General features: G+C 52.9%; 1 protein-coding gene across 1 annotated transcript in view; it reads left to right on the forward strand.

Moving 5' to 3' along the window:
- Window positions 1-10,771, forward strand: part of DUOX1 (dual oxidase 1) — a 32,516-nt gene extending 21,745 nt beyond the window's left edge. The window contains exons 25-34 of the mRNA XM_090270547.1: window positions 42-272; window positions 807-906; window positions 1,151-1,200; window positions 2,548-2,675; window positions 6,592-6,745; window positions 7,142-7,371; window positions 7,622-7,780; window positions 8,950-9,105; window positions 9,212-9,340; window positions 9,999-10,771. Of these exons, the coding sequence (XP_090126673.1) occupies window positions 42-272; window positions 807-906; window positions 1,151-1,200; window positions 2,548-2,675; window positions 6,592-6,745; window positions 7,142-7,371; window positions 7,622-7,780; window positions 8,950-9,105; window positions 9,212-9,340; window positions 9,999-10,121 (1,460 nt within the window). The 3' untranslated portion in view covers window positions 10,122-10,771. The remainder of the gene's footprint in view (window positions 1-41; window positions 273-806; window positions 907-1,150; window positions 1,201-2,547; window positions 2,676-6,591; window positions 6,746-7,141; window positions 7,372-7,621; window positions 7,781-8,949; window positions 9,106-9,211; window positions 9,341-9,998) is intronic.
- Window positions 10,772-11,393: the final 622 nt, after the last annotated feature.

Genomic DNA, 11,393 nt, shown 5'->3' on the forward strand with positions numbered 1-11,393 from the left:
CTGCACTGCGCCCCCCCTTACCTGCCTGGGCCCCTCCGCAGACTACGCCTTCGCCTCGCCACCCTCGGGCATTGCAGAGACCACCTTTGTGGGCATCATCCTGTCGAGGGGCACGGCCGCCAGCATCTCCTTCATGTTCTCCTACATCCTGCTCACCATGTGCCGCAACCTCATCACCTTCCTGCGAGAGACCTTCCTCAATCGCTACGTGCCCTTTGATGCCGCCGTGGACTTCCATCGCCTCATTGCCTCCACTGCCATCGTCCTCACAGGCAGGCCCTGGGGGCCCCTGGGATCCTTCACTTCCTCCCGCCCCCCACCGGCTTCCCCTCCTCTGAGCATCCCCTGCCCACCACCTGCACTTAAATGGAGTGTAAGTCTTGGCTGTCCTTCTCGTAAGGCTGGAGGTGGCCCCAGCAATGGTGTGAGTAAGCCCAAGGGCCCCTCATGGCCCCACCAATGCCTCTTGCCACGTTTTCAAGGCCACCTCACCACCCCTCAAGTTACTAACACCCCAGAATGAGCGCACATGCTCTGCAGTCTCACAATTGTTATGTTTTAAAACATGATTCTGTAAGAGAGGCCAAAAGACTGAATTTCTAATATAATTTGGACTCATGTGGTTGCGTTCATGGATGGTGTGTGTATGGGACATGGGGAGAAGTGGAAAGTTGATCAGAGATCAGTAATCCAAACCCTTAGGGTCCTTCTTCAGGCCTTCTCCAGGCTGGAGCTTGGGCTGAATGGGTTGAGCACCTCTACCCAGCTGCCCCCAGGCTCACCCCACCCCGTCTGGTCTTCCTTAGTTTTACACAGTGCAGGCCATGTGGTGAATGTGTACCTGTTCTCCATCAGCCCACTCAGCATCCTCTCCTGCCTCTTCCCCGGCCTCTTCTATGATGATGGGTGAGTACTGAGTGAGGGGAGGAGGAGTGTTATTTATGGGTGGAAAGAATCAAATTATCTTGGCTCAGAGGAGAGTGTCACCTTCCAAGTTATAGGACAGACAATGACCGGCCTGAGCTCCCAACCCCAAGTCAGCAGAAAGGGAGACTAGTGACTGGGTTGGGGTGCCTCGTCTAGGGGGGTCCTTACTGGAAGACCTAGACCTCTCCTCTCAGGATCCCTCCTTGTGTTCCCTTCCCTACAGGTCTGAGTTGCCCCAGAAGTATCACTGGTGGTTCTTCCAGACTGTGCCAGGTGAGAGCCTTTTCTGCTCTGTGAATTTCTGGGCCTGGCTCCCAGCTCCAGGTTCTGGGCTCTCGTGGTGAGTCAGGCTGTGCCCTCTGGCCCCGAGGACTCTCCTGTGCAGCAGGAGACTGCCTTCCCAGTGCTTCTTTCAGGAGCTTGACTGGGGTCCCATCCCAACTCTGAACTAGCTCCTCCTCTGTGGAATGGGAGTGGTCTCCCTCCACTCTCCCAACACACACACCTATCATGCAGTGGCTCTGAGAAATACTGTGCCCCACCTGCAGAGGGGTGGAACCAGGCTCTCTGTCAAGCCAGGTAGACTGTCTTAACCCCACCCCTTTTAGTCTGTCTTGACAAGGGCTGTTTAGAGGTATTTTCCTAGCTTTCTGTAATCAACCATTTTAAGGCTATTAGCTATGAATCTATCAAAACACTTTTTGGATGTATCTGTATTTTTAGTTTGTTCCCTCCTTGGGGTAACGTGTTTTATACACTCACTCCTCTGTGAAACAGCACAGTGTTTTAAATTTTTTATTTTTTAGCCCTAAAACAATCTGCTTTGAACTTTGGAGACTGCTTGCTAATTCCTGCACACTGGGATTTAGAGGATAAGGCTGTGTTTATGCTCTTCTCTCCATTCTGTACTTTACAGGCTTTGGTTAGATCCCTTCTTAACCTCTGCTTTTCCATACTTCAGCGTTCTAATCTTTCTAATTTCTGGCTCTCTCCTCCTTGATCATTTGAGGGGCCATTCTCTGGCCCCTGCACTCCCACCCTGACTCCGTATTGCCCTCCTGTGTAGACCAGGCCTGAGATTCCCTGTGAAGAGGCGCCTCCCACCAACTCAGGGCTGAGCCCAAGGGGACCCTGCACTGTGGCAGCTAGGTGGAGTGCTGCAGGTACATGGACCAAGCCTTGACCCTGCGAGGGAAGGGCCTGCAAGGTCCAGAGCCTGACCCAGAGGGCCAGAGTAGACACACTGTGCATTCATTCATTAAGCGTGCATTTATGTAAGGCCCATAGTGTACCAGTCCCTACACTTGGCAGTAGGATTCAGTGGTGAACTAGCCTAGCCTGGTCCCCATTCTTGTGAACCTGAGAGTCAGAAAGGTGATAGACATAAAACAAATAATGACACTGGTGCTTAAAAATATCATGACAAGGTCTGTGAAGAATGAGTAGGGTCTGTTGAAGTGAAGGTACCTATGATCAATGATGTGAGGGAAGAGAACAGAAGGAGATGCTGGGGCTTTCCCCACCCCCTCCTGGGACGGTGGAGCAGAAGAGGGATCCAGACCTTTGGCAGGCTCAGAAGAGCCCTACTCCTTTGACCTTCACCCTTTGTTCATTTTGCAGGCCTCACGGGGGTCATAATGCTCCTGGTCCTGGCCATCATGTATGTCTTTGCCTCCCACCACTTCCGGCGCCACAGCTTCCGGGGCTTCTGGCTGACCCACCACCTCTACATCCTGCTCTATGTCCTGGTGAGCCAGGCTAGTGGGGTCTGGGCAATGTGTGCTGGGGAGGCAGTGAGGGCTGAGACATCTGTTCTCCATCCTCTTAGTTATTTCAAGTATCCTCTTCATTTGTCACTTAAAAGATGGAGATGATAGTATGGGACTCTTGACTAGACTGACCCCAATACACAGCACTTGGAAGATGGCCTCGCTGGCGGGGGTTTTGCAGTAGCAGCTCTGCCAGGCCGATCTGCATTCCTTACAGACACCCCCACATCATTTCTGCCCAGCCAATCTTTCTCCACTTTGCGTGGCTGGTTTGGGCTCCTGGGTGGACTGCCTGCACTCAAGGGAGCATCACCCCTTTTAAGAGAAACTTAATTGAGTGTTGTCACTTTTGTTCTGATCCTGTTTTCTGGGACGTTAGCCACCCCAACCAGCTAAGTGCCACCTACAAAGTTAGTAACCTTGCTCAAAATATCTTCACTTGAACTGTTGATAAAATGGATTTTTAAGACTCCACCTGTCCCCTTTTCTTCTCCTTAATCGGGGCCCCTGCCTCCCTTCCTTCACATTCCCTTCCTTCTCCTGTCCTCTTCCCTTCACCCTTCCCTGGGTGTGCCATCCATCAGCTGCTTCAGCTTGCTGGTTTCAGACCTGACTGTGATCTGTGTCCCTATGTCGTGGTTCTGCTTGGCCTGCCTTCTCCACAGACACAGGCAGTTCCCCAAAGGGCACTCTGAGGGCCCCTGGGTCCCCGCCGATGAGCGTTGGCTGCCAGCATTCAAGAAGTGCAGAGCCCGTGTAACTGCCCTCTCTACCGCCTGCGTGCAGGCAGACCTGCACAGAGGGGCCTCCCATTGCCTGGGTCAGGTCAGCACCTGCGGCCGGCCCTGCCTCCTCCCCGCTATAGTTCTCTACTCACCAATAGGTAGTAGGGTGTGTTTCCATCTTGCCTGAGGCTCAGCACGTCACAGTTGTGAAGATGACTACCCAGCCTTGGCTTAGGTTGTTTCCGAGAATTGATGATGTTTACCTCCAAAGAAATCTGTCTGGCTAATTTATTCCTTCCACTCTACCTTCTCAGTAATGGGTGGAGCCCTAACATTCTGGGTTATTGTTTGTGTTAGGGGTGGAGGTGATGTTCTTGTTCCTGGTGAAAAGCAGCTTCCTTTAACTAATGGGAGACCCAGATGAGAGTAGTCAGATGGACTCCCTGAGACCAAGACCCCTTTCTGATTTATCTCTGGTTTGGGGGTATCACTGGAGTTCAGAGCTACCCTTCCTGCCAGCAGGGAAGTCAACAGCTCAGAAGGATGCTGGCCCCTCTGCTGAGCAGTCCCAGCCCTGACAGCTTGGGAGCATCTCCTGTGGGGGTAGATCAGGGCCAAAACACCTGCTTCCTTCCCATTTATCACAGGTGCAGCCACTTGACTTCAGGCAGAAAGAAAAGTTACAAGTAAAGGACCCAGGGTGGAGCAGACCCTGGAAAGGCTGTCCAGGCTCCTTATCCAGGCTGGAGAGAGCCGGGCTAGTATAGCCAAAGCTGATCTGGCAGGCTGCTTCCCCATCTCCTCAGCCAACCATGAGTCTGCAGCAGCTTTGTGGTTTAAAAATAGAGCCAGCACCAAACAGGGCATATAAACATGAGCTCACCCTGGCATTGTTCTCAGCCTGGTTGGATGCTCAGAAGGACTTGGGGGTGGGGGTGGGCTCCACAATGAAAGAGGAATTTGGGGAACCAGAGCCAGTTCAGAGGAGAACCCAGAGAGGTTTGAATAAGTCCTGTGGGGAAAGCCTCAAGAATTCAGAAACAGCCTTGGCTGGTGTGGCTCATTGGATTGAGTGCCGGCCTGTGAACTAAAGGGTCACTGGTTCAATTCCCAGTCACCGCACATACGTGAGTTGTGGGCCAGATCCCCAGTTGGGGGCAGATGAGAGGCAACCACACATTGATGTTTCTCTCCCTCTTTCTCCCTCCCTTCCCTCTCTGAACATAAATAAAATCTTTTAAAAAGTACTTTATTAAAAAAATAATTCAGAAACACTTGCCTGGGGGAAGGGAGAGCTGAACGAGGAACCAGAGTTTGGTTTAACAGTTCTGTGTTGAGAGTCTATGTCCTAGCTCTGTGCTAAGCCTTGCAGAAGAAGGGGAGACTCTTAAGCTCTGCCCTCAGGAATTTAGGATTTGCCACAGAGATTAAAGCCATGCATGTGAAATGATTGAAATGAGCAGACAATACAGGATTAATTGCTGAGCTAAGTGTTTCAACAAGTAAGTTGCAGGAGCTCATTGAAGGGAGTTTCATTTGGGCCAAACTGGTTAGAGAAGACTTTGGGGAGAAGATGGGACTTGGGCCAAGCCTTACAGAGAGGGAGGCTAAGGTTTGGCTGTGCAGAGTGGAAGCTGAAGAGCATTCCAGGTAGAAAGAAGGGCATGAGCACAGGTGCAGAGATGTGAATGATGATAGAATACTCAGGGCACAGAAGAGGTGCAGAGGTGTGAATGATGATAGAATACTCAGGGCACAGAAGAGGTGCAGAGGTGTGAATGATGATAGAATACTCAGGGCACAGAAGAGACAGGCCTGGCTGTGGATGGCCACAGGGCATCAGGGGGTGGCAGGATGTGGTGGAGCTGCATGAGTTGCACTGAAGCTGAGGGGTTGTGGCTCAGCTGAGAGGCCATACCATGTGGGAGAGCTTAGAAAGATAAGAGCAGAAGGTGAGGAAATCAGGCTTGAGCAACACACAGGGTTGGAGGTGGAGAAGGAACAGAATCAGTACAGGAGATGGGAAGTGAGTGTCCTGGGAGGAGGGAGACCCAGTAGAGCATCGTTGCAGAAGAGTCAAAGAGGGGTGGTTACTATGCCACAGGTTGCCAGGTGTGGGAGCAGAAGTGGTGTGAAAGGAGATCTCAGGGTTTGGCCATTGATGAGCCCTCAGTGAGCAGATCCTGAGAACAGATGGAGGGGGGAGCCAGACAGACCAGACCCAGGAGCAAGCAAGTGGGAAGAATGGAGCAAGTAGTGTCTGAACAGCTTGCTGGGGAAGGGGCTAGAGCTGGACAATACCTGACAGTTATTTCATGGAAAAAGGAGCCTGGTTGGGTGTTTTTAGACCCCAAAGGGAGAGGATAAATTGGGGAAATTCCTTTCATTGACTCAACAGTTATTGAGTGCCTACCATGTGCCAAGCAGGAACTGCTAGGAGCTGAGATTAGTGGCAAACAAAATGGATATAGTACCTACTCCAACAGTCCCCTGGGGAAAACAACAGTAAAGATGGCAATGAATGAAGAAACAAAATTATCATGGATGTCAAGTGCTTTGAAGGGAGTTAACAGGGAGCTGTGACAGGACTAGCAGAAGGCCTGAGGAGGTGGTGTTTCTGCTGAGACCTGAAAAATGAAGTGGAGATAATCATGGGAAGAAGCAGGGGAAGGGCATTCCCAGCGGAGCAACAGCAGGTGTAGAGGTCCTGAAGCAGAAAGGACTTGCCATCTTTGAAGAACAGGGAGAAGGAAATGCTGGCAGGCAAGAATCAGAGAATCACGAGGACCTGTGGTGCAATGGAAAAGCCACTAAAGCTTTTTAAGTGGGGATGATGCGATGAGTGGGCTTTGAAAGGTCACACTGGCTGCCTTGACGAGCATTGATCACAGTGGGGCAACCCAGTGGGAAACCAGTTAGGAGGCTACTGCATGAGTGCAGGGCAGAGTCCATGTGGCTTGGTCTAGGATGGTGTCAGAGAGATGAAAATAGTCTCATTCACCATGGATGCTTTGGAGAAGGGGACTGGGAATGGTTGGGTCCTGGAACCTGGAAGGAGCATGGCACATGGTGAGGTGGGGGGAAAGGCTACAGGGGTCTAAGCCCTGAGCTGGCCTCAGATACTATTGTGGGTGTGGCTGGGTCTGAGCTGTATTCTTCACTCTGTTCAGCTTATCATCCACGGCAGCTTCGCTCTGATCCAGATGCCTCGTTTCCACATCTTCTTCCTGGTGCCAGCATTAATCTATGGGGGGGACAAGCTGGTGAGCCTGAGCCGGAAGAAGGTGGAGATCAGCGTGGTGAAGGCGGAGCTGCTACCCTCAGGTATAAGCCTAGAGGCTGCCAGGGAGCAGCTTGGTGGTCCTGAGAGAGCAGAGCAGAGCTGGGCCCTGGGAGCCTCCTAGCCTGGCCCAGTGGAGTTGGCAGGGGCCTTGGGTGGAAGGGATGAGGGAGATGGTAAGAGAAGCCCTTTGCCATGGGCCCTGTGCCTCTCTCACAACAGGGAGAAGGAGCTCAGGTTAGGCTGTCTCTGGCCCCGTTGACCACCATCCCCTCCTTAGGGCAGACATGGCCTGAGAGGCAGTAATGACTTCTGATGGGCGGAGGTCTGCCCTGGCATATTCCAGAAGCAGAGCTGAGACTGCAGGCTGGGGAACTCTTTGGAGACCACATTGTTGCTGGGTTCAGGACAGCAGCCTCCCGCCCATCTCCCCTCCTTAGGGGTGACCCACCTGCAGTTCCAGCGGCCCCAAGGCTTTGAGTACAAGTCGGGACAGTGGGTGCGGATCGCCTGCTTGGCTCTGGGGACCACCGAGTACCACCCCTTCACACTGACTTCAGCTCCCCATGAGGACACGCTCAGCCTGCACATCCGGGCAGCGGGGCCCTGGACCACTCGCCTCAGGGAGATCTACTCACCCTCCCCGGACGGCTGTGCCGTATACCCCAAGGTGCCCAGGCCCAGGCCAGATGTGCCACATACTCCCATATCCCCTTAGCAGGCCTTGACCCTGCAGCACCAGACGGCCCATTGTGTTCCTTCCCTCCCCCATCCAGAGGCTGGCTGTTCCAGATAGAGCCACAGTCTCCCTCTTTCCCCTCACTCCATAAACCTGCCTGCCCTATCTTGCTTCTCATTTCTGGCTTCAGAGCTATGGTGGTAGCTGAGAGCTTAACTCAAACCCACTCCCCTCCCTGCAGTTGTACCTTGATGGACCATTTGGAGAAGGCCACCAAGAGTGGCATAAGTTTGAGGTGTCAGTGCTGATAGGAGGGGGCATTGGGGTTACCCCCTTTGCTTCCATTCTCAAAGACCTGGTCTTCAAGTCATCAGTCAGCTACCAAGTGTTCTGTAAAAAGGTAAGTGCCCCCTCCTCTGGCCAGCCCATGTCCCCTGCTTGCTATCACCGTGTCCATCTGTGCCTGTCTCTCCTGCCTCTGTTCATGGTCTCCCTGGTTTGGGCAAAGCCAAGCTGGCCTGACCCCTGGGTGGGGGTGCAGGTGGTGATCAAGATATACCCAGATCCTAAAGTACAGAGTTAGTTTGCTAATGTCCCCAGGTTCCTCCCCTCAGTTATGAAGCACCTCATGTAGGGTTTCCGAATCCCTCACGGCAGGGTTGCAGAGGGGTAGAGAAACCCATTCCCTCTTACAGAGGAGGCTAGCATGTGAGGCATTGTTGGGCTGGGAGAAGGAAGGGCACATTTGGGGTGGGGCTCGGGGTGGGACACAAGTGAAACTGGCTTTGTTCTCAAGAGAAAGAGCAGAAGTAGTGGTAGGCAGGGCTGATGGGCGTGGCTGGCTCCTGCACAGCCCAGGCCATCAAGCGTCAGGCCCCCTCAGAGCTCCTTCACCCCAGCCTGAACCTGGTGGTAGGCCCCTGCTTGTCTCTCTAGGCCTGGCGGGTGAGTCAGGAGTGCAGGAACAGAACAGGCAAGGCCCAGCCCATATGCTGTCAGCATTCAGAGGGTGATAGACAGTTCCTCTTCCTCTGTCCAAGCCAGCTCTGCCTCTACTTCTTAACCCAGAAAGCCCTACTTCCCATCAGAAACTGGAGATGGGTCCTCCAAGGGAAGCTTCCGTCCCCCTGGTGTATCTTTGAGTCTATTCCCATGTCCTCCAGGCACCTAGCTGGGTCTTCCTGAGGATGTTCTATGACAAGCCCCTTAGTGAGACCCTCTCCCTCTGGACTAGGGTTGGTTGGGAGCCCAGAAGCCTAAGGAGGGCCCATTGGAGAGAGTGGCAGGACAGGCTCAGCATGAAAAAGCTGCTTCCACTCCATCAGACCTTGAGGCACCCCAAGCTGTCACTCACTCTACCTCTCCATGCCCTGGGAAACTGCATCTCCTGTCCCAGAGCCTGGCCCTGTGGCCCCATACACTCCACCTCCCCCCGCCCCCCCCCCCCCCCGCCACCCGAGAATGTCTGGAGAGAGGCACAAGCTGGCCAGAAGAGTTTTACTGGTGTGTAGACCTGGGATATAGGGAGCCTGAGCTGAGCTGGGTCCTAAGATCCAACCCTGTCCCCAGATCTATTTCATCTGGGTGACGCGGACCCAGCGGCAGTTCGAGTGGCTGGCTGACATCATCCGGGAGGTGGAGGAGAATGACTGCCAGGACCTGGTGTCCGTGCATATCTACATCACCCAGCTGGCTGAGAAGTTCGACCTCAGGACCACCATGCTGGTATGTCAGTGTCAGCCTGGCAGGATGGGTGGGTCTCCATCTGGGTTAGGAGCCAACCCTGACTCTGCCTTGCTCTGACTTCCTCCTCCATTCATTTCTCTACCAGTACATCTGTGAGCGGCACTTCCAGAAGGTGCTGAACCGGAGTCTGTTCACGGGCCTACGCTCTGTCACCCACTTTGGTCGCCCCCCCTTTGAGCCCTTCTTCAACTCCCTGCAGGAGGTTCACCCACAGGTCAGTCCCCATGCCATATCCAGGGTCTGTTCAGTTTATCATCCAGGGTTTGAGCAAAGCTCCCAAACCTGCTCCATCTGGGGAGAAGCTGACTGCCGATGAGAACCCATCATTCCCTGGGAGGCTGGCAGGGTAGTGAATTGGGAAAGAAGTGGGGGTCACCTGAGGCGCTAAGGGGGGAGGCAGGTGCATGGAACTTGCCACTTCTGCAGCCATGATGCCCTGTCAAAAGGAAGAGCTCAATGATTGAGCCAGTCCTCACCATAAACTCAGAGCTACCCTTATACTAAGCCAGACCCCATGCTGGACTCTGAGCTAATCTTCATCATGAACAATGGGCAATCCATTGCTCTCATAAACACTGGATTAGTCCTTCATGAAACACTAAGCTATATCTCAACTTGAACATTGATTAACTCAGCCCCTATCAGAAACACTGATCTTGCACTTGACAAATACCTTGGAAGGGGTAGAGGCTGGACCTGCAGAGAGCAGGTCTACTAAAACAGCTAGCCCTCACCATGCATGGTATAAGCAACCCTTCATCAGGAACATGGAATGAGCCCTCATCAAAGACTCTTCATGGTTTTAACATGGACATTGAGCTAGCCCTCCCTCTGAATACTGAGCTAGCCTTCACTTCTTCCTCCTCCAACAGGTCCGGAAGATTGGGGTGTTTAGCTGTGGCCCCCCTGGCATGACCAAGAATGTGGAAAAGGCCTGTCAGCTCATCAACAGGCAGGACCGAACTCATTTCTCCCACCATTATGAGAACTTCTAGGACTCCTGCCCAGGGGCTGCACCCACTGCTCAACTGAGCAGAGGTTTGGGCCACACCTCACCTCAACTCTGTACTTCCTGTTTCTGACTCCCTCAGCCTTCTACCCATTCCCACCTCCCGACCTTGGTCCAGGTTGCCATGGTCAGTCACCCCATATGGGTCCAGGGACCCCCATGCTCATAATGTCTCAGCCTGGAGAAGTGGGAGGCACTGTCTCGGGACTGACTAGAGGTTGGGAACTATCATTGTTTTGGGGCAAAGTGATGCCTCTTCTTCCAAACTAAGAAAAAATTCAAAAGACTGGAGCTGACAAGTATGCGTGTGTGTTTGTACGGAGCTGTGAGCCTAAGGATGAAGGTGGGAGCACAGATGCTGGCATCTTAGAACCCCTTCCCCAAATTCTCCCCCACTTCCGGGCTCCACACTGTCAAAAGGGCTTGCAAATGACTTGAAGGGGATAGAGGCTGGACCCATAGAGAAATTTATAAGAACCCCCACAGCACCCCCTTTTAACAGCACAATTGCTCTTCTCTCCAAGTTCTTAAACAGGTACTGTAGTCAGAATCTGGCTCAATAGCTCTATGTAGTGCTCTTCAGCCCCTCTCTTCTTCTTGTTCCAGTCTCCTTTACAAATAAACCACTTTTCTGCCCTCTGGGTTTCTTTATTCTGCCCCAGGATGGGGTAGGTACTGACAGAAGAAGCCACTCAACCAGCAGGTTAACTTAGGGTGATGCAGACATTCTCTGAACTTGATAGTACCCACTGAATAAAGGAACCCACCCAGCTAGAGACTCCTTTCCTGGCTCAGGGGCACTCTTCCTGAAAGAGGGCCTGAGTGGCTAGTGTGAAAGAGGGCCACTAGTGGCTAGTGGCTTCTGAAGCCTGACCAGGAGATGAGGAGAGAAGGTGTGAAGGTTCTGGAGAAGGTGGGCTGGGCATAAGGGGGGAGGGGTGGCAAGGGACAGCAGGTGCCTACAGGGAGGCACAGGAGGCCTCGCCTGCTCCAGGACCTGTTACTCCCAGCCTTTCTCTGAGCACTAGGTAGTGAGATGACAGCAAGGAGACAGATGAGCACATCCCTAACCTTTTTGGAACTGTTTTTGCATCTGCACAATGACCAAATGCCCCCAAGTCTACTTAAAGATAGGCCAACCCTCTATGAGGGAATTTCTGCAGCAGTGCCCAGTTTCAGGTGGTTCTTTCAACTGTCCCCCCAGAATTCTTAAATTTGTCGGATCACATATCTTCGACTTTGATAAATTAACCACTGG

The sequence above is a fragment of the Furipterus horrens genome, unplaced genomic scaffold (assembly GCF_987537825.1).
Source record: "Furipterus horrens unplaced genomic scaffold, mFurHor1.1.pri manual_scaffold_3, whole genome shotgun sequence".
Taxonomy (NCBI): Eukaryota; Metazoa; Chordata; class Mammalia; order Chiroptera; family Furipteridae; genus Furipterus; species Furipterus horrens.